Here is a 23,655-nt window from a genome sequence, read left to right as displayed (position 1 = left end):
CCTCTTACCCTCCCTCCAGCGTCGTGCCTCCTACACTTTACCAGCCTAAGTGCAGGTCTTTCACACATACACACACACACACACATAACGCACACAAGTATCTGGTCCAGTCGTGAATGGGCGTGATGCTGAGGGGTGTGGGTGGGTGTGGGTCTGGTGGGGGGATCCTAAGAGTGCAACAAGCGTGAGAAATAGGGGGAGATAGTGTGAGCATCGAGCATGTCACGTATATAAGAGGAGAGAAGCGGGCGGCGGCCAGTACAGTACCACGGGAGACACACCACCTTCAGAGTGCTCCTCCTCACACCTCTCCTCCGTTACCATAATCTCCAATACTTGATCACAAATTAAAGGAAACTTATCACGTTACCTCAAGTTATCGACAACGGAGAAAAAGGAATATCAACCCCACAAAAACTGATATAAAGTGAGCAGTGTGAGGACTATAGATACTGGTGGTGAGATGTGAGGTGTCCGGAGCTTCGAGAGCCAGTAGGTAGTGAGCAAAGACAACCTGCAGCCCCACGCCACCTTCCCCTCCTGCTGTACCTGCCTCCCTCACTATACCTCCTTCGCGGTGAGTTATCTACCTGTTGCCTCACACATCAGGTACGGTAGGTAGTGTTACAGTACTTGATGTTACTAAAAATATAATCTACAGCACAAACTAGTGATTAATGATAAGATCCTTTTATTAACACCAAACTACACATTTATAAAGTTTTGGGAAGAGTAATGAATTAATGGTGTGTGTGTGTGTGTGTGTGTCCGCAGTGTTAAGAATTGTCAACTAAAATCACAATGAACCAATCAACACTTGGCGTATCCCTGTGACACCCAACTCCTCGTAACTATGGAAACATCAATGGTTAGGTTAGGTTCACACAACACAACGTTTACCATCACCAGTGTTTCCATGAAGTGTTTCCCCTGCTCTCTCTCTCTCTCTCTCTCTCTCTCTCTCTCTCTCTCTAAACAGTCACGCACTAACACTTGATTGTTTTTATGGTTCAATTTGACCACAACAGCCAGTACGTGTTACCTCCCGCTGTCTTGGTAACAATCTCGCTGTCAACGTCGCCCTGGCCAGCCTCACACTCGCCTACACGACACGTAAACACAACACAACACAACACGTAAACACAACACAAGACAACACAACACAACACGTAAACACAACACAAGACGACGACACAACACAACACGTAAACACAACACAAGACAACACAACACGTAAACACAACACGACGACACAACACAACACATCTCACCTCTGTGTCTGGCCTTACCTGCACCACCTCCACCAAACACTAATAAACCACCAAGAGACCCACAACTCCCCTCCCTCCGTCACAAACAACCATTGAACTACAACCAAGACGTCACACCAGTAGGCACCCTCACTCATTGTTACACCGAGAGAACTCTAATGGCTAACAACTTGTTTTATACTCGAATATAACGTTAACTTTATAGCATCATTCATTGTACAATTAGTGTCAGTGACGTTTAAGGTTAGGTGGTGGCGGTGGTATAGTGATAGTGGTGATAGTGATGATAGTGGTGAGTGGTGATGGTGATGGCGGTGGTATAGTGATAGTGGTGAGAGTGATGAGAGTGATGATGGTGAGAGTGATGATGGTGATGGTGGTGGTATAGTGATAGTGGTGATAGTGATGATGGTAATGATGGTGGTTGTGATAGTGGTGGTGATGGTGATGCGGTGGTATAGTGAGTGGTGATAGTGATGATGGTAATGATGGTGGTTGTGATAGTGGTGGTGATGGTGATGCGGTGGTATAGTGGTAGTGGTGATGATGACGGTTGGTAGACACACACCATAATGTCATACACTACAGGAGGTCACCAACAGCATCAAAACAATATTATTACGTGTTTTACCTAAAGCCCCCCATCTTGCCAACATCACTTATCATAAATTAACTTTTCCTCAAAGACTTATTAAATGTTAACTTCCGACACTGAATAAACTAGATAAAACATGACACAGAAGCGGCAGGTGTGTGGGTGGTCATCTCTCTCTCTCTCTCTCTCTCTCTCTCAGCAGGAGGTATCATTCATCACAGATCTCGTCTCTCTCGACCTCCACCATAAAATATACATTCCTCTTAGACTTCTGGAGGTATGTGAGGCAGTAGTTGATCGTGTTCTCACTCAGTCACTCACTTGACATGTTCTCCAGTCAGTGAGAGGGGTGAGGTGTGGAGGGGTGAGTGTGTGAGGGTGAGTGTGTGAGGGTGAGTGTGTGAGGGGTGAGTGTGTGAGGGTGAGTGTGTGGGAGGGTGTGTGGTGAGTGTGTGAGGGTGGGGAGTGTGTGAGGGGTGAGGTGGAGGGTGGAGGTGTGAGGGTGAGGGGGGTGGGGGGGTGTGTGTGAGGGTGAGGGGAGGGGTGAGGAGGTGAGGTGAGTGTGAGGGTGAGTGTGTGAGGGTGAGTGTGGGTGAGTGTGTGAGGGTGAGTGTGGGGTGAGGGAGTGTGTGAGGGGTGAGGGGTGGAGGGGGAGGGTGAGGGAGGGGTGAGTGGGGGTGAGGGTGGGTGTGGGGTGGGGAGTGTGGGGAGGGGTGAGTGTGTGAGGGGAGGGGTGAGGTGTGGGGGTGAGTGTGTGAGGGTGGTGTGGGGTGAGGGTGGGTGAGGGTGGGGGTGGGGAGGGTGAGGGGTGGGTGGGTGAGGTGAGTGTGGGTGAGTGAGTGTGGGTGTGTGGGTGGTGAGTGTGTGGGTGGTGTGGTGAGTGTGTGTGTGTGTGGGTGAGTGTGGGTGTGTGGGTGAGTGTGGGTGTGTGGGTGAGGGAGAGTGTGGGTCTGGGTGTGGGTCAATGTGTGAATGAGTGAAGGCGAGGAAGGTGAGGAATTAGGTGGTGGGCGTGGAAGAGTGGGCGTGAGGCGTGAAGAAAGCGTGACATAAGTTGCCATCACCCACAGTCAACACGCCTTCTCGAGCACACCCCCCTACGCCCACAACCTGCGTCACCCTCCACCCGAAGAAATAGACGATGCCAGTCATATCCTGGTTTTCTCTGAGCGCCTTTGTGTCGTAGCGTGAAGGGTGTTCCTCCCTCCCTTTCTCACCACCCACCGAGCCTCTCCACCCTAACTTATCCCGCCCTCTCTCTCTCTCTCTCACAAGCCCCACACAGAAACTTTATAAAGACTTCAGTAAACTATATATTATCCAATAACAATGTAACATCAGAGGTATATATAAAAAATCCCATATTTACGTCGTCTTACTCAAATTCTATTATCTGTGTCAGTCTCCCCTCGATAAGTTTTCCCTCGGTAGTGTGTTATTAGTGATGTAACCGACGTAAAATATATCAACTCTCTATAAAATTATTTCTTCTATAGCCAGAGTCGTCCTCAATATTCAGTTAGTTTATAGAACGTAAACCTGTATGTTTCTTTTTAGAGGAAATTATATATGTAAAATAATTCAGTAAATGGGACTAGTTAAGTTATAGACTAAATAATGTTTTCTATGTATAAGCCGTATAATAATTTTGAGTTTTTCAGTATTAATAATAAAAGTGTTGAAAAAAAGCTGAACATTACAAACAAACAAACGGATGACAGCACAAGAACAAGACAGCTGTGATGACGTCTAAAAAAAAACAGAGCTTTTCCAGGAGTTTGAAATTATTACCTACAACTATCATCACCAAGACAGTTTGCATCGACCACTATATATCAACCAGTCTAGAATTCTGTTCACACACACACACACACGTGGTCATCACCGTTATATAGGGATTAAACTGTCCTCTGTACCACACACTTCCTCCCTCCCTCCACCAAGATCAAACACCTCCACTACCTCTCTCCCTCCTTCCACACGCACCACCCCCCCCCCCCTCCAACACCTACACTCACGCGATCCTCCAACACATCACCAATATAAAGGTGTTGGTAAAGGGAGATTCACCACTTTCTCAAACATTCATCTCGGGTTTACGGAGACAATCTTTCTGCAGGTAATAATAAAAAGCTTTCTCTTACTATCTGGTGTAGCGTCACTGTTACTGAGAGAGAGAGAGAGAGAGAGAGAGAGAGAGAGATGGTTGATGAGGAGCGTAACTGAATTTCATTATCTAAGACTTAAATTGAGATATCGAGTGAGATAGTTAAGAGATACGTGAAACTATATATTGTACTGTATATATATATATATATATATATATATATATATATATATATATATATATATATATATATATATATATATATATATATATATATATATACGCGCGCAAATAACGAAGCCGACAGCCAATAAAAACTGTTGAAATAAATTACAGTAGGAATTAGCATCGTGTCCCCTCCCCTCCACATCTTAGCCTCTTAGAACGGCCATCAACAAACAAGGTCTCTAAGATGATGATGATGATGATGATGGTTATTATTATTACTATTATTATTATTATTATTACTATTATTATTATTATTATTATCATCCAGACAAACTAAACATCAACACTCAGTCATGTATCCAACATCCAAACACACCCCACATCCACATCACTACCCAGACAAACTTTACATACAGGAGACGGTCATGATTTAAAGCACTTCCACACCTCACCTACTTCCTCCACTGTAATGATCCGGGTTCATTCAGCTACACCCCCATGAGAACTATGTCACTCTCTCTATCTCTTTCTCTGCATCACTGACTTCTTAAAACTCACCAGTACACTGAGATTTTATGCTGGAGGACCACCCACCCCACCCCACCCACCATAGCCTCGTCATGGTAGCGGCCACAAGGTACATTACTTCTACAGTATTATGTAAACAGACCAATGAGGAGTGATAATGGTACAGTCGGTGTCCAGGAACGTGTGGGGGTAATGTTCATAAACACAGACACATAGGAGTTAACTTAGTACACAGATCTATATTAGTTAAAGACTGAATAATATTGGAAGGTAGAAGTTAAAATAGTGCGTCAAGGTAGACCATAAACAGAGACACACACGTCCATCTGCCCGTAACATTACAACAACAACCATAAATCCAGATCCCTTTTAAGTTCCAGTAAGTTACAACGTATTGATTGTTATAACTCTGGCATTACCGTGACGTCAGTTTACAGGGCGTGACGAATTTTATTTGCTTAACATCTCGACATGATCGTTATAGTGATTTCAAATGAATGGCACTTGAGTAAAAGCAGTATTGGTTTATGTTGATACTGGTTATAAAAGCCATTATTTTCCCAGAGTAATGACGCAATTTTAAATTACAGACATATCCACGTTAATTTATCCCCGCCAGAAACACGTATTTACAACTGCTGTATGTGTGTTGTGTGCTAGACAAAAGGTCGCATACGTGTTACACCTTCGCTCTGTCACCCACTCCCAGCCACCCACCACAGCCTCCCAGCCACCCACCACAGCCTTCCAGCCACCCACCACAACCTCCCAGCCACCCAACACAGCCACCCAGCAGCAGTGATTGTGGTGGGGAAGACGCACATAACTTCCGCTTCCTCTGTGAGCGTCTCTATTTGTTGACCTTGAACCGAGTGACCCACTGAATGAGTTCGTGGCCCGGTGCTCCCTCGCTCGCCTCCTCCCGCCTGACGTAAGAGTACACACACACACCGGGGGCGGGTTAGGTTAATGTAAACAATAATTTTAATGTGAGGAGAAAGCGTTGTACAGTCAAGGGCGGTGTTAAGGTGGACAAGGGGGCAAGAGGGTGGGTGAGATCTAAACACTATGGAGAGGGTTGAAAAAAAACAGGGGGATGGTTAGGTGAGATGGCCGCCGCTGACCACCACCACCACCACACATTTTACGCTCCCTTAGCCATACTTTCTACCCTCGATAATAACAAAAGACCCGGCCACGCCTCCATGACCACCCTAATCACACGTCCCCTTTCCCACGCCCCCCCCCCTCCGCAGTACACAGGTCCGACACGCGCCTCCCAGCCCCCCCACCCCCTCCCATCAATATTGGAGAAGGGAAAGTTTAAATAGAAATCCTCTTCTAAAGGATTTTTAAAATGAATGGCGAGCAGATACAATCAAAGAGATTCATTTACTGTTGTAGGTGAGAGTGGAGGTGTGTCCAGTTGCCTGTACCAGAGCCGAACGTGACGAGGGCAGTTTTGTTGTTGTCGTTTTGTTCTTTGTTTTAAGTTGTTCTCTTGTTGTTATTGCTATGTTCTTGTTATTGCTTTAGTGTAGTTTATGGCTAAAATTGTAACCAATATATTCTGTTGTTGGCCAGAATCCAAGCTTCATCCTCCTCCTATCAGTTCGTTCCCCTCTTTAATACTGTACAGGTCACAGTATAACTCAGTGTTACCATCACCCAAGAGTAACTTAATAAGTGTTGCCATATCACCTCCACGGGGAAGTAAACACTGATGACCCACACTCACCTTTCAGGGTCAATTCTCTTGTTTTTTGTCGACAATTTTACATGTTTAGTTTAACGATTCTCTAAGACATTTCTTCACAAGTTTCGTGATGTTTAATGTTTTTACAAAGTTCTTACACAATCTCTCTCAGGTTTTTCAGGAAGTTTGGGTGTAATTCAGTGCTTTTCGTTGGTGTTTATATTCAATACTTAAAAAAAATATTAACTCAATGATTTCATTTATAATTTAAGTTATTTTTATATTTTCTTACAAACTTTATGAAAACAGTTATTGAACCTGAACAAAGGCAATGAAATTCTTATAGTTGAGAACTTCAGCCAGCTAGTAGTTCACCCTCACCTCTCTGTCGCCAGGCTAGTCAGTCACTGGCCTGTATATCCAATTAGGAATTCAATTATTAGAGAGACCACAAGAGCTAGTGAACATAAAGGGAATCCAATACTCCACTCCGGTCAGGAATTCAACTCGAGCATTTGCATGCAAGGTGTATGCTCTTTAGAGACTAGATGAAATACATCAGTTTATGCGTCCAAATATGAGAGTTTACAATTTTGAGCTTTTGTCCAAGAATGTACTAACATGCTCCACCCCTCCAGGATGAAGAAACATTTATCATCACCACCACCATCACCACCCTTTTTCTTTTATTTACGGGGAATAGCCCACCCGGGCACAAGTCATCGAACCACAACGGGGCCTACGAGGGTCGAAAAAATAAGAGTAAAAAGAAATTAAAAACAGAAAAGAAAAAGATTATATTAATCTACACCACGGGGATGCCAGAAAACCAGCTTTTTGAACGAGACAGATTGTATGAGTAAGGAAACACAGAAGGCGGCAGAGCATTCCATAGTTTGGCTGTGTGAGGAAAGAAGGATGTACTATAACGGGTCATTCTAGTGTGAACGACATTCACAGACAACGGTGGGCACCGCGGACAAGACAGTGTTACGTGCCCACGGCCTTGTCGGCAGTACACAGGATGCCAAATCCACCGAACATTGCCCGTTAAAGTACCTGTAATAGAGAGAGTGTGAAGCAACATTGTGGCAAAGAAAAGGGGAAGAGAGATTATCAACTAAAGGAGAAGAGTTAATAAGATGAAATGCCTATGATTACACCCTCTCTATCAGTTGGACTACAGAAAAGCAACCCCAGATATGAGAGCAATACTTCAAGTTAGGAAAAATGAATGCCTTATAAAAAAGTAGCTACTGCATCTGTACAGCATTCCCAACTTTCGGGAGGCAACTTTAGCAATGTTGTGGATGTGTGGCTTCCATGACATATTAGAGGAAATGGTGAGTCCTAGTATATCTATTTTAGAATTTGACAGAATGACTGCGTCCTGAAATGTAATTGGTGGGAGATCATCTGATTTGGAGAGTGTAATTGGTAAATACTGTGTTTTATTACTCTTAAACTCAACCCATTCGAAGATGCTGCACAGATCTGCATTGATGGATGAAATGATATCAGCTCTAAAAACAGATCTAGTTTGAGAATTAGGGGAAAGGGGAAAAGGTGAAGAGTGATGAGTGGAATCATCAGTATAAGAATGAATAGATTACCTTTGCAGGAAATTTTAACAAAATCCATGGTATGACCCTAGGTGCCAAAATGCAAGGTATTAGGTCAGGTGTATTTTTGACGTCAAACGACATTTTTTTTTAAATTGAAAACTAACATGTTTATATAGTAAAGATAGTCTATGTTTTTAAGAAAATGTATATAAAGATGATTTAAAACTTACGGGCACAGTGTAATTGACTTTTTAAATATCTTTAATTATTTCAAAGGTCAATAATCAACACTTATTACTCGAAATTTTAAACTGTGAACCCAGATCCTCAAACTTGCAAACCACGATCCGTGCATCTTTCATAACTTATCTACGAGGTTTCTAATGAATTTTCGAACACTGATAAATGAAGATGACATTACTGTTTATCTTTCACCTACCTCTTTCAGGACGACTCAACTCACGCCAAGGTTGTGTCCACTGGTTGAGGTGACCACTCAATAATCATGCATACCAACACCCCCCCCCCCATGACTCAGCCTCTCCTCACATATCATTCAATCTATCACACTCACCTTCAGCTGACCTGTTAAGCCTTCCGGTTACAGCAACACTCACCTAGGAAGAGATGAAATAAGGTTAATTTTCAGAAGTACAACACAAATTAAAGTACAGTACAAGTTAATAATAATAACAATAATAATAATAATAATAATAATAATAATAATAATAATAATAATAATAAGTTAATTTACAAAGAATCACGGACTTGTACAAATAGGTCTACTTATAATAATATATAGAAGTGGGGGAGGGGGAGGGTGTTATGGGAGACTGAAGGAAGATGAAGACGTGGAAGTTTGTTTGAGTTGGAACAGAACAGAAGTAACGAGGTATTTCAGATCTCTGGGAGTAGATGTATCAATGGATTGAACAATGGCCAATAAATTAAACATCTGAACAAAAGGTTAATGAAAAAAAATTCACTGGTCAGTGTATATGGCGTCCTGTTTTAACACACTTGGTCATGAAACATTATTGTCATTATTCTTTTTTACTTGGACATGTACTGGTGATAAGTTAGAGGCAATTGCCCAAGTTCTAGCATAATATGTAAAGCAGCTGTGTCATATTTAGCTTCACTCTCTCAAATTAAATTTTTGGGGGGGGCTTTATCAATTTCTCCACCAAATGTCAAGCTTCACAACACAAATATAATTTATAAACTTTGACGGCAGTATCATATAGAAATTATGTTACTTTGAGTCAAGATCGATTTTAATTATAATTATTTTTCAGATGTGGAAACAACCAATATGGACACTACTGATATCCTGGGTAGGTGTTTGTACAGTGGTCAGCTTGATCAAGGAGACAGAGGCCCAGCACCTGAAGGAGGAGGCCCAAGCACCGGCACAACGTCAAGACTCGTGGAGAAACACGTTACCGCAGGGCGTACTCGTACCTTCACCAGCGGTCGTGATGCCGGTATATTTTGATCCTCAAGACCGCAGCATCAATTCCAATCCCACAGATAACAAGGTGGAGCTAAGGTCAGTGGGATGGGCAGGGATAGGTGACATTCCAAACAACATGTTGCCACCACCAATAGAACTGCCCAAGTGGGTGCCAGACTACAAACCAGTCAAGGAGAAACACTGGGATGCAATTGTCCATGCTCTAACTGTTAACAATGGCCAACCTTTGCTATCGGACACTTTCCATGAACCAACAACAAAGCCACAACCAACAACCAAGCCACAAGTAGTTACATCATTACCACTTCCTACAAAACCTTCAGATACTTGGGTACCCACTAATACCTCATCTTTAGCAATGATCTTTTCAAAGTTTAATGACACTCTCCCACTGCAAGATTCTACAAACAGCAGATATTATTCACCTTACAATACATCCAAAATTTACGGAAGAAAAGATTCCCTCGAAGAAGCCGTGGATGAAGTGTTAACGTCCACGACTTTCAATCCTCTTGAAGTTTTCCTTCCAGACCACGTGCGCCGCCGCCCATACCAAGAGGTGCCTCAACGAAGGGAGAGTCAGCAACAGAATATTGTCTCGGCATTTAACACAGAAAGTCATTATCAGCAACCCGAACCGAATTCAAATCGAAGCAGAAATACCTCAAAGCCTCTTGAGTATACCACATGGCCAAATGTTGGACAAGACACTACACATGACCAAAACACAAATATGCATGACTTAACACAGCCACAGCAAGGGAATAAATTGTCTAATTCTGATATATTTGTTCCACAAGTTCGGTATGTGAATCAAGGCCCTCAACACAGAGTTACACCATCAATAATAACAAAACAAATTCCTCAGATCAGTCATTTAAGGACGAGTAACTCACCAAGGCCACACAGAGCACCAATAACCCCACAGTACAGACAATGGCCACTGGTTACACACACAGATAATTCCCAACCACAAACGTCTCAGGTCGTCCATGGTCACAGATTAATTAGTGCAGTAAAGGACACTTTCCCAACCAGTCAACCAATAATTGTAGTCAGAGATTCAAAAACAAAACAAACTTCAGACTCGGCTACACAATCCCCAAATGAACAACAAAATCAAGAAACCCTGACTGAGGGCCTCCAACAACAGGAAACAATAGCTCGTATTATTAATAATAAAAATTCTAGAGAGGAAACAGAAGGAGTAGTTTACACCCAGCCATGGCTACATGCTGTTGTACAAAATGACCTCAAGAACTGGGGTTTCCCTTATGACAAAGAAGCCCTCCAACACATTCCACCTGGCTACTCCCACGCACCACCACAGTCCCCTCGAGTTAGGCGTAAAGAAAACAACAACTCTTTCATTTATTTATCAGATGAAGTACAAGATCAAAAGAACAAGTCTCTTTCCCCCTCAGTAAATGCTCACCACTTGGCAATAGTTGAAGCACCAAGTAAACCAACCAATCGGCCTTTAGCCATCAAAAATGTTCATGTAATAGCACCTAAGCCTGATCACGTACCACCTATACCCCTCTTTCGACCAGCTGAGAAGAAACCTTTATATGCATCACCTTATGTGGTGAATGGTGAACCGACTCAACCTTTAGGCCAGGAAGGTGACAACTCTTTCCTTGTAATTCCCTACCCAGTTCAGGATCCTGACACTCAAGACCGCAGCTCAAACCTCTATCCTGTTGCTATACCCCTCGAGAAACCTTCCAGAAGACAGGACATTAATCCTATTCAAATGATCATGCAGCCTATTCGTAACATACTTCAGATTGGCAGAGTTGCCAATGTATCACTTGGTAGAAGACCTTTGTCTACACAACAAACTTTAAATATTCCAGGTCTGGTGCAGCAATTAGGAACAAGAGAAGAAACACCTGCCCCACTAACAGTACTTGCACCACCACCACAACTAAGAGAACTACCCCAATCTTCAGCCACACCTCTGTTCCGTATAAAGTTTCCAGGGTTTGGTCCTCCAAAAGGGGAGGATGTGGTTATAATGTCAGATAATTTAAATAATCAGAAAGCTAAACCAGAATTAACAAACCCAGCATCTCTAGCAGGTCTGCAAGAACCAAATGTACCCAGAGCTACTCTGCCTCCACCTCCTTCACAAGAGCTGCAACAACAAGCTGTCAACATTCAGCCTCCATCTTTTGGTACAATACAAGCACAATCCATCGCATCTACAGTTCCTCACAGTCAGCCTCTGGTTACATCTGATGAAGGTCACTCAGGCAGGCCAGTGAAGCAACACCCAACAGCAGATGTACCTCTAAGTGCATTTCAACTACCACTACAAAATCCAACTGCCAATTTTCAACCTCCTGAGCAGTTTCAATTTCAACAAAATTTTCAGCCTCCCCAGGAGGTTCAAGTAAATGATTTTCAACCTCACCAGCCGGATAATTTTCAGTCTCCACAACCTGTATTTGGAAATTTCCAACCATTTCCACCCTCACATGGTGAAACACCACCACCAGTACTGAACACTCATACCCTGACACAACCCACAAGTCCTCCCACAGCTATATTTGTCCCATGGCCAAACACACAAAATGGCAATGGTGATGCTCCACCTCCACCCTTGGCTTCACTAGGGCTTACTGACCTTCCACTAAATGAAGTTCCTCCACCGATAAGTTCCCCTTTCCCCAGACATCCTTTGACCGCACGTCCTTTTAACCTGCCACCTCTCCCAAACATGGACTTTCTGAACCCTTTCAATATGTTCCGAAGTCGGGAAAACACACAAGTGACAAATAACGGCTTTCCCTTTTTTTCCTCATTTTTCTCCAAAGCAGATAACGAGGCAAGTTCTTCCATAAATAAAAAAGAAATTGAAAACCCAGCATTCAGAACAAACATCAAGACGCAGGAACCTCGACAACAAGCTTTACCGCTGGAAGACGGGCCAGACAAAGACTCTAGCATGGACTTCCTGAGGGATGTTAGGAGTAGTAAACCCTTGGCGGCAGAAGAAACCGGTTTTAATTTCATGCCTCACTTACATCCAATCTTAAGGGACGACACCATAAACTCTCCTCAGGTACAATCTAATCCCTCGTTAGTCACAGGTAATTCACACCCTGTAAATTATTCGTTGTCCAAGCCACTCATTCGCCCACCTTCACGTATTCACAACATTAACCGCAATAGACTTAACAGACAGCATTTATTAGGCAACCGGCGTCCAACATCAGTTACACAGATCGCTAATCAACATACGCCCGAAATTCGACCTTTAGTCAATCAGTATCCTCTTTCCTCTCCACCTGGGCTGATCCATCCAAGGAAAAATGCACAAGTGCCACTTTTTAAGACAACGCAGAATCCTACCTCACAGCAAGAACCAGCTGGGGTCTCTGGCAGCCTCCAAGAAAGCCAGGTTAAAAAATACACACCAATAAGACATGAAAACCTTCAACCAAATAACAATCACAGCATACCCAAACCTTTGAGTCGTCCATCATACCCAACGACACAGAGGAGCAACGGGGCCAAAATCAATCCCCAGACAAATCCCGCTCATCCAGTTTTCTCAGGACCTCAGTCAAGGCAAGAGACTTTTGAACCTAGACCTGATATGATCCACTTCACAATCGATGATGTTGTGCACCGTCCTGGTTCATTCAGTCGGGTTAATCAACAACCTAAATTTACACAAACTTCAGAAATTGGTAGAAAATCACAACATGACTATTCAGCTGAAGATGATATGGATTTATCACCGTCTGAAGAAACAATCACAATAGCAAAGTTCATACAACCATCACAGCCCAATAAACCAACCACACTTACCATGCAAAGGATTACCCCAACTCCATCTACCATCACTGCTCAATCATCTTCAACAAAAATGACACGTTTACCTTCTGGCCTCCAAAAAACAACCACAGTCTTCCAGGCTGGGACTACACCTCGAGTAAACACAACTCCAAGAACTCCACACACAAAACAACCTAAGACTCACCAGACTCGGGTAACTCTCTCAACACCGACCATGTTTAAATATCGACCAAATACTAGTCCCACTAACTCAGCTTCACATCCCCCAACAACTTACAGGCCTCACGTCAGTCATGATGTTACAGTCACAAGCAAGTCTTCCTTCTTCCCTGCTCATTGGGGAATCACACTACCAGTGTTATCACAGACAAAAACTACTACCCCAGCGAAGGAACCAAAGAACAGTGAAAGACAATACCTCCCCTCAGCAGCCTCATCCAGGATTACCATCATTGAAGCTACACCTATGCCAAAGCCTGGAGAAATCTTTCCAACACTGAAAAATTTCCAAGCATATATGTCACCCCAACCACCTACCACCACAACAAACCCTACAACAGTGCCAACAACACCAACAACAACAACAGTCACAACAACAACAGTCACAACAACTACACCGTCGACCACAACCAACAAAATTTCAACAACAGAAGGGAGTGAAAGAGAATCGGTAAAACTAATTGATGTCACATCATTTCGTCCTAAGGGAAAGCATGCAACACGTCCCCAGCCTCCAGGCTTGATGAAGATCAGAAAGAGGCCAGAAATAATGATGCCGGGAAGGTGGAACTACCGAACTATTGCCAAACCACCACAAATAGAATCAGACTCACTCATCAATAATAACGATAAAAATAACAGTAAGGAGCCACGCATCATTACTCATAACAGGTTCAAGGTGCAATATAATTCACCTCCAAGAAAAGTCTTTCATATGAACAGACCAACACCTAAACCTGCTCTACTAACAGAAAAGTTCTCAACTACCTCATCATCATCATTACCCACCACCAGCACCATAGTTACTGACAAAATTCAGAGTCGTCCCTTTGTTGTTCCGTCACCTACTTCCATAGACGTGACAGTGGACCGGCCCATTACAACTCCAAGAACAGAGAGTCAGAAATCCCAAACTGTAGTACTTACGACATATCCTTCGTCAAACATGGACAGTAAAGTAACAGAAGAAAAACAAGAGGATCATATAACAGACACAGATATCACAACCCCACAATACCTTGACACTACAACACAAACCACAATATCAACACCTGTTACCTCTTTACCACCTGTTATTACCAAAACTCCGATATTTAGTTCCATTCAGCGACTGCGCAACTTTATGACAAACAGGAGAAAAAATAAGACACCTGTAACGCCACAAACAACTGCCACGTCAACTGAAGGTACACAGACCTCTGAACAAGGAGAGGAAACCCTGATTAATGATTCAACAATGACCAGCCCAAGAACACCATCTGCTGCAAGAACTAGACCAAGTTTATCATTTGCTACAATACCCAGATCAAGTACATCACCTTCTACCATACTGAGATCAAGTACATCGCCTTCTACCATACTAAGATCAAGTACATCATCTGCTACAATACCCAGATCAAGCACATCACCTTCTACCATACTAAGATCAAGTACATCATCTGCTACAATACCCAGATCAAGTACATCACCTTCTACCATGCTACAATCAAGTACACCAACTGTCCCATTACCCAGATCAAGTACATCATCATCAGTAAGATCAAACTTCAGAATGTTCGGTGCATACAGGACTCCAAGAGACAGCAGAAAAACCTCCCCATCAACGAGTCCACCAATACTGCCTCCCACAACCACGACGAGAAACCCGAGACACATCACTGGTGGTACCACATCAACGTCAACTGGGGTGTCAAACTTTAAGGACAGCGACCACGAACACAGTGGCAGCAGCAGCTCCACCTCACACTCCTGGAATGAACCTATTGAGGAAATGTTTCTCCAAGGCCATCCAGAGATGACTGATTTTTATAACTGGGAGTCAAGCCGTCTCGACACATCCGACCAGAGTGATTCAAGCTTTCCTGAAGAAGATCAATATTACAGTCCAAGTGACGGTGAGATTCTCTTGCCCGGAGCTTCTGAAGTTTCTCCGGTGACTGTGGAACCATTCTGGCAACCTTTCAGAGCCCTTGCTTCAAATGAGTCAAGTCATCTGAAGTCCTCCTTCGGTAATCAGCTTGTGGTCTCACCCCAGTACACTTCCATTGCTAGAAGCACACCAAAGAAGGTAGAGCATAACTCCCAAACTCGTTTAGGACGCATGCTTGAGAATATATTCAATCCAGTTCAAAAGCTATTTGTAATATCAGTTCCACCTATAAAGTTCAAATTCATATATGAAGTTCTTTTTTCTGACTGGAACTACTAAATCAAAGCAAACTGATCTCTCTTCTCCGGACAGGTGCAGAAGGTAACACCCTCAGGTACAGCAACGGCGCGTGGACCTCCCTGATGGGAAGTCTGGGTCAGGGCAAGAACCCATATAGCCACGTCGTCCACTCCATACACAGTAATGATCATAAAGATTTCATAAAAATAGACTTACCGGGTATTTGTGATATTTTATTGCACAATGTGTTCAAGATTTTTTATTTTTTTTAACAAATAAGCATAAACATAACCACCATATTTTGTACCCTCTAGCACTCCATTTCATGATACTGATGGTAACAAAATATTATGAATTTACAACACAAAAATTATTGAGATATGTGTCATAATGACTCTACATACATTCACTAAATCCTCATGAACTTCCAAACATTTAAAAGATACTCATCTGCTGGTCGTGCATTGCTTTCACTTCTGCCCTTGAAAGTGAATGTGGCTGAATTGCCTATTACCTGATCAACACTTTACATCACCTACAATACAATATACTGTGCTGACACCCTTTCAATACACACAACCATCTTGACTTGGACTTCAGGTATTCAAACACTTTTTTCATAATATGTATAAATATATATTGTGAACACCATCAAGCTTCTGAAATCATGAAGTGAGTAATGATTGTTTTTAGAAGTTGGGTGTAAACTGTAATGGAAATTATCCAATTTTGTTCTTGTCTGCCCCTGTAAATAGTGTTTGATCACAGCAGTAGGCGGTGGCTGGACCATCGTCTCTACATGTATAGTTCAGTATTAGTCTTCTAGTGTAAGTCACCAATCAATTCATTAACTCTTTTATAACATGTACAGTTTTTATCTTCCTCTCATGTGGCTGCTGTACTAATGTATGTTTCTCTCTCTCTTATAATAACCACATAACATACACCATAAAAGTTATCTTAAATTTGCTTTCATCATCATTACTCTAAAAGAGTATTTCCAGTCTACTAATGTTTCATCATTCACACGTAATACAAATTTACCACAACTGATTTATGAAAATTTTACAAGCAATAATTCACTGCATCTTCACTACTCAATATTACAGTAGTTTCAGGTGAATTCTCCATTTATCTTCGTATATGTTTAGTGTTTACTTAAGCAACACCTTTTATTTCATCTCTACACTTCATCCTAACTATACAGTAACAAAACACTACAACACAATAAATTGGTACAATTCTGTCTCCACAGCACCAAAGAGTGATTCTGAGTTTGTATATAAAGTGTGGCTGGCCAGATGTTTTTATTATAGATGGCTATGAGGAGGAGACTGTCATGCCAACACCTCATGCTGACCAACCTAACCAACATAGTACAGCATTATATTCCATTACTTTTATTTCAAATTACATGAAAGATTGTTTTCAGTTACAGTTCACTCGATATAAGAACATATATTTACAGTTATAAAGCTCTTTAAATTCAACTTTGTTACGAGAGGCATCCCTGGCCACTAATTGTATACATGATATAGAGTCATCACCTTCCAGCCATCATTAATAATTACATTTATAATATATTTTCAACTGACACCATCTAGGTAGACCTTATTTGATTCTCCAGGTCTTGTTTGCTGTCTGTCCTTCACTTTCTGTACTCATTAATAAACACAATGTATCACTGATGACAATTTATTACTTGTATGTTATATATATACTGTATATATATATATATATATATATATATATATATATATATATATATATATATATATATATATATATATATATATATATATATATATATATATATATATATATATATATATATATATATATATATATATATATATATATATATATATATACACATGTATATATATATATATATATATATATATATATATATATATATATATATATATATATATATAACTTTACACCACGAAAATAAAGTTTATAACTCAACAAACATTTTGAAAATAAGTCAGGTCCAAAATATAGCATTTGTTTTATAAAAGATGATAAAACTTAACATTATAAATAAAGTTTTAATTTTTGTACAGTCATTTATCTTCATTTTACCCTCCTCCACTCTCCTATAAATATATACTGTATGTTGTGTCTTTGTTTTACTCCTAAATAGGACTCTTGAGACTGGCCAATGTCCTCACCCAGGTCAGGTCTTACAGGGGGGACTGTAACAATGGTGGAAGAACTTGCTTGTTAACAATACATTGTAACTGATTAGAAAGATGTGAAAAGATAAACAGAAGAATTACAATAACACCAAGGAAATGGGAGACTGGGTAGGAAAGAGGTGTGTTTGAGGGAGAAACAGAGAAATTTGGTCACGGGCGTGTTGAGTTTGACCAGGTTATATCCACCTCACTGGGTAATCCTATACTGTACATATCTATATCTAAGGAAGCGGTAAAAATGAGGCAATAATGAGATCAAACAACGAGAAAATTGAGTGGATTTGAAAGAGGTAAAAGACAGAGCATATTCCTCAACAGAAACCTCACAGATGACCAGAAACAAGACCAAGATTCAAGTTAAGAGTCATTAGAAGTATAGTCATAGAAAGACAGCACATCACACACCTGACCAAACATTACAAACAAGATCATTCTGTGACTATATACCTGTTCACTGATTGCTCTCCACCCAAGATCATCTGTACGATCACACTCATATGTTTCACCAAGGAGGGGGTTGAAAGGCTTTGCTGTTCTCACAGCTGTTGTGGCATAAGAAGAGACTGTAAATGCAGCAACCAGCGACAACTGTTCACACGTATCCTCTGCCTGTAACACGAGAGAAAAAAAATTAACATAGTGGATGACCTGCGGGATAGGTTAACCTTAAATAAAAAGCAGCAAAGAAAAAATGGAAGTAATTTAAATGATTTACTTCATGTTACATAATTCTCTTAACCATTTTGCTACATTTCCCGCACGTGTCATTTTATTCTGGCTACCCGCCAGACGATTGTATTTAGCTTAGGGTAGCCTTCTGCAGCCAAAGGGTTAAGTCATTATTACAAAGGTGATCATGAGGAGAAAAAATCCTTCGATGTTAATGATGCCAAGGTAAAAAATACAAATGAGAACAAACAACATCGAACTACACAATAATGAACAAAATAACTTGATAATAAAACAAATATGACCAAGATATTTGATTGTCACCTAAAAGCTTGTGATAAATTATACATGAACTACCGGCTGACAAACTTTAGACATAAATGATATAAATCACAGAATATTGCATTGACCAGATAATGTTTACTAACCTGTGATGCTCTGTCCAAAATGTCACTATATTCAAAGTCTTCTGTTAATCGTTGCAAGAATGATAAGGGTTCACTAAAGTTAACCTGAAAAGAACAAAAAAACATCAGAAAATTGTATTTTTATTCTACAATCACTCTTTCTCTCTGTCTGTCTGTCTGTCTGTCTGTCTCTTTCGTACATGCATTGAAAGTTAATTATTCAAATAATATTAAACAAATATGTAAATACTATATTTAAATCACCTATAAAGTTATAAATTTGAAAATATGAACTTAATTTATTTTACATTTCATATTGCATGAGTCTGGCATAAAATAGTTACAAGAATTCTGTAAAAGTGCATCAAGGTCACCATATGACCCTGGCCTTTGCAGCCCTAAGATAGTATTCATAATCATTCATTCATTCCTCCTCAATACACTTTCCTGCCTTGTCCCTTGATAAAACTAGGACGTCACACAGGAATAAACACAGTCACAAACAGACTAAGTCCATAAACTAAAATGAAAACAATTGCCTAAACATAATATTTCTGCCATAATCTGTCTCAGGATCCAAGCATATAATTAAGAAAAATGTGTTAATGGTATGAGAGCACATTAATTCACTGGTAATGGAAGGTATAGTACTTACTGGCATGGGGATTTTAGAGAGTTCCTTTCCTATGCAATTTTTCATAATAGACCATAGATTAATAGGATAATTTGGTTTTTCTGGGACGCGGGATCGGCGCTGACGCTTGGGCCGCCCGTTAGCCTGTTTCATCTCATTTTCCGTTGGTGTGGTGGCTTGAGACCCATTCAGGCTGGCCATTTCTTCACTTAACTGTAATATACGAAGAAGAAAACATATCCTAAATCTTAATGTACACAAAAAACTTAAACCAAAAACTAGAAAACTGATCATTAAAACAGTTACCCCCACCTTGAAGTATCTATGTCAAGCTCTGATAGGATTATTAACCTAACAACACTACCCTCAATATTAAATAGTTTCCTCCTTGACAAATACCCAACCAATATCTTGAATCATCTACCTAAATATATATTCTACTCCTTCATTCCTGACAAACCTCACTGCATCTGAGTTGTCCCTCTTCTGCTTAATCCAATATTTCACTGTATACTTGTGATTTTTAGTGTTGTTCTATGATATTGACAAGAATTTTACTATATTTGCACTGTACATCACTACAAGCACCTCTATCCCCTTCCATTCCTCTATTTGGGTGATATCCAAGGTCCAAAGATGGCACAATACTGTTTCTTGGAGCCTCTATGTGTGTGTGTGTGTGCAAATGGTCTCATTCGTACTACACACTATAAACATCTTTTTTTTTTAACTTGCACACACACACAGACACACACACATATACAGTATACAAGTACTGTATTCCCTGATATGACCCCTTAACTAAATTTCTCTACCACTCTCTCAAAATTGCTTTTATAAACTTCCTCAAGGACAACATCACACAACTATGGTGATACTGAGCATCCCTGAAACACTGAACCAAAAAGTTAAAACAAACAAGTATGGCAGTAACTTATTCATATGATGTGAATAAAAGCAAGCAAGATATGAGCCACAACAGACTGATGTATCGTGTACATGAAACATCCAGGTACAAATATCAATAAAGTAACAAAATAAAATACTGATACTCTGATAACTAAGTACATTATTTTTTTCCTTATATCAAAATAAAATATAATAAAACAATATGCGAAAAATGGTGAATTGTTACTTTAATATAAAACACACAGTACAGTTCTAGACACTCTTGCTACAGCATGCATGTACTACTGGGCCAAAAAAACACATCTTGTATTAATGAACAAGCTTGCTACATTACCTAGTTTCCAATAAGCACAGATATTACAAATCAAAATTGTATTTATTATACTAATTAAAAAATAATTTGACTTATTATGTAAGAGCACAACATATGGAGGTGATTAGCGATCATTTCATGAAAAAATCCTTGAATGAACAACATGCTTTATAGCGAGCAAGTTATTGGATAGCGAAAAACATTTAAAATGAATGAGAGGACTTACACTATAGCTACTATCCGTATTGTTGTCTTTTCTCATGATGACTTGGACGGTGTTGTCCTGACCATCACCCTCACTGCTGGACGCTGACACTGTGTCCCCTATACCTTGACCCTCCGATGCCTACGGTACCCAAAGATCAACACAAACTACTTTTAAGTTCAAACACACACAAAGCAAAATTAAATAATTCTAAAAATAGCATTGAAAGACACCTCACACTCCCAACATGAAGTAAAGTACATCTTTAATACAATATATCACATGGGTTGATGATACATGTACATTTTTTAACACTTCATTCCTCCTTTTAACTCTCCAAACTTTTCAGCTGATGACCTTCTCCATACCTTCAAGAGTTAGAGACTACAGTAACACTTGAAGTATGTGTTGAAGGATCCTACAAGCTGGTCTGGCTGTCACACAGGTGAAGCAGTTGCCTGTATTGAGACGCAAAAATGTGTGGAAAGTATGAGGGTTGCTGCAAGAGGCATTCACAAGCCAGAGTAGAGGTATGACAGTAAAAAAAAAGGGAAAATAACAATCAGTGAAACGATAATAATGAGGAGTGTGTGTGTGTGTGTGTGTGTGTGTGTGTGTGTGTGTGTGTAGATCACTGAGTGGCAATGTAGTGTGAGGGTCAGTAGAGTAAACCCTCAATGATGGTGTTTACATGGGGTACTAAAGCCAACCAGTCTGCCACCTATAAATATACAGTAAATGATATGTTAAGTTAATGATATAAAAATATATTTACAGAAACAAAATTAAGGATGTCAATGCGAGAAATTTTTACCATTGAACATTCTTTACTAACCACACACAAGTTCTTCCATTGAGGATCAAGGTAGACTGTTTTTCTTGTTGTCTCATTATTTGCTGGGATTTTATTTTATTTTAATCTTTAAATTTCTTAATTTTTGATAACCTAACCTATTATATCCCACATCTGTTTACAGCCATCTGCCCATCTACTTATAGCATGTGAGAACCTTTCCAGTTTACTGTATAATTAAAAACTTTACAGAGCACAAAACATAAATACAATTATTACAGTTGGCAAAAAACAAATGTTTTTTATTCAATTATTAATCTCTGATTTGAAGCTGTTGTTGCCTCTTTAAATCTTAAGTGAAAGTACTGCAACAACTTTTTCAACAGTAAATATTACAAACACTATATAACTATAAATTTCATACATAAAGTATTAAGTGGAGATATAATATGTACTGTTATTTCAAAAATACATAATACCTGTACAGTACCGTAACTTATGCTCACTATTTAAGTGTTATATGCACACAACTGTACAATATACACTGAAAATGAGCTTACTTATCAACAGCCACATGTGATCAACGGTCAGTAAGACCATAAAACTCAATTTTATGTCAAGTTAACCTCAAAACACTGATACACGTCTCACAACACTACACCAACGTTAATCTACGAGTCTGTGTTAACGATGAGAGTTGATAACAGCAACACGAGCAAAGTAAAACAATAACATACAAAGGAACTCAATATGATGGGGGACATATTGGAACATAAACTGTGAAGTGTAAAACATGGATGACCTTGGGGGAACTGCTTTGTATACAAGAAAAAGTGATAAGTAATAGGGACTAAGAGGACTACTGCAGTAAACATGAGAAGCAGCAGGGAGTAAAGACAAGGGAGTGTGCTGTTACATAAGCCTTTCAATGAAATAAACTCTAAACTGTACTCTAAATTCTGGATAAATTACTGTAAACGGCAAGCTCTGAGGTTCTGACACTAGAAAAAATCCAAAATCTAAATGCAGTTAATATTCTAGTTAATAAAACCTGTATCAATGGGTTACATCAGGGTTTCAAAGTTGGCACAATGCTATTTTTCAGAGCTGTGAGTAATAAAGGTCTCCAAAAGACCTTAATAATGTATCTACGAGGGACAAAAATCATTCCAATTCTGAACCTGAATTTGTATATGTCGACATTTAAGAGATCAAAGTTGACCCAAGAAATTATAAACTTCTCGACATAAACAGGTTACATAAACAGTATATATCAAGCCAACTGTGAACTCCTGATATGACCCCTTGACACCAAGTTCTCACATACACTAAGTCACTATATTACCAATACAAATAAAGAAGCAAAAACAAGATGACAGAGGAAGTGACAGCATGAGGAATTAGAAATAGTAACTGTATGAGAATATATGAGTATACTGTACCAACCTGTAAGCTATAGTAAGGTCAACCCAGAGCTTTGGTTTCTGATAAGAAATTCTAGAAAATTAAAGCATAGCCACACTCTCTAATAATATGTCATACATCTATAACAAAAAAAGCATGGATAAATTAATAACCACATAATATATCAACCATACTCCATTCTTGTTTATGACGGGGGCAGAACAGATGAAAAGTATAGAAATTATATACTGTATATGTAATTCAGTTTATGCAAAATTAAGTGTCGCTAACAGAAATTATATAAACTTACTGATAAAACTTTGTCCATTAATGCTTGAAACATAACATACTGTACCGTAAAACAAAGTGAATCAATGACCTTCTGCTCCATATATCTCTTTCTCACTCTACACACATCAGGACACTCATATACTCACTCCCTATGTACAGAGGAGATATGTTAAGTGTGAAAATAATAAGAGTGAAAGGAAGTGTTACAGTAACCTCACTA

The 23,655-nt window shown here is 40.0% G+C and overlaps 2 protein-coding genes across 6 annotated transcripts in view; one reads left to right on the top strand and one right to left on the bottom strand.

The window, feature by feature from the left end:
- LOC121879636 (oxysterol-binding protein 1-like) overlaps nucleotides 1-23,655 on the bottom strand; it is a 162,256-nt gene that overhangs the window by 19,839 nt on the left and 118,762 nt on the right. For 4 of the 5 annotated variants that reach the window (XM_042386308.1, XM_042386304.1, XM_042386305.1 and 1 more), the window contains 4 exons: nucleotides 20,969-21,088; nucleotides 19,542-19,733; nucleotides 18,908-18,991; nucleotides 18,258-18,419 (listed from right to left, as the gene is read on the bottom strand). In XM_042386308.1, the coding sequence (XP_042242242.1) occupies nucleotides 18,258-18,419; nucleotides 18,908-18,991; nucleotides 19,542-19,733; nucleotides 20,969-21,088 (558 nt within the window). The remainder of the gene's footprint in view (nucleotides 1-18,257; nucleotides 18,420-18,907; nucleotides 18,992-19,541; nucleotides 19,734-20,968; nucleotides 21,089-23,655) is intronic. The other variant, XM_042386307.1, reaches the window with a different exon arrangement.
- LOC121879635 (mucin-5AC-like) lies at nucleotides 211-17,307 on the top strand. Its single transcript, XM_042386303.1, has 3 exons — nucleotides 211-577; nucleotides 9,229-15,504; nucleotides 15,679-17,307. The coding sequence occupies exons 2-3, from the start codon at nucleotides 9,229-9,231 to the stop codon at nucleotides 15,727-15,729; spliced, it is 6,327 nt and encodes a 2,108-aa protein (XP_042242237.1). The 5' UTR covers nucleotides 211-577; the 3' UTR covers nucleotides 15,730-17,307.

This window comes from Homarus americanus, unplaced genomic scaffold (assembly GCF_018991925.1).
Source record: "Homarus americanus isolate GMGI-L3 unplaced genomic scaffold, GMGI_Hamer_2.0 scaffold47790, whole genome shotgun sequence".
Taxonomy (NCBI): domain Eukaryota; kingdom Metazoa; phylum Arthropoda; class Malacostraca; order Decapoda; family Nephropidae; genus Homarus; species Homarus americanus.
Note: the sequence above shows the minus strand (reverse complement) of the source record. Positions and strands in the feature narration are given on the sequence as shown.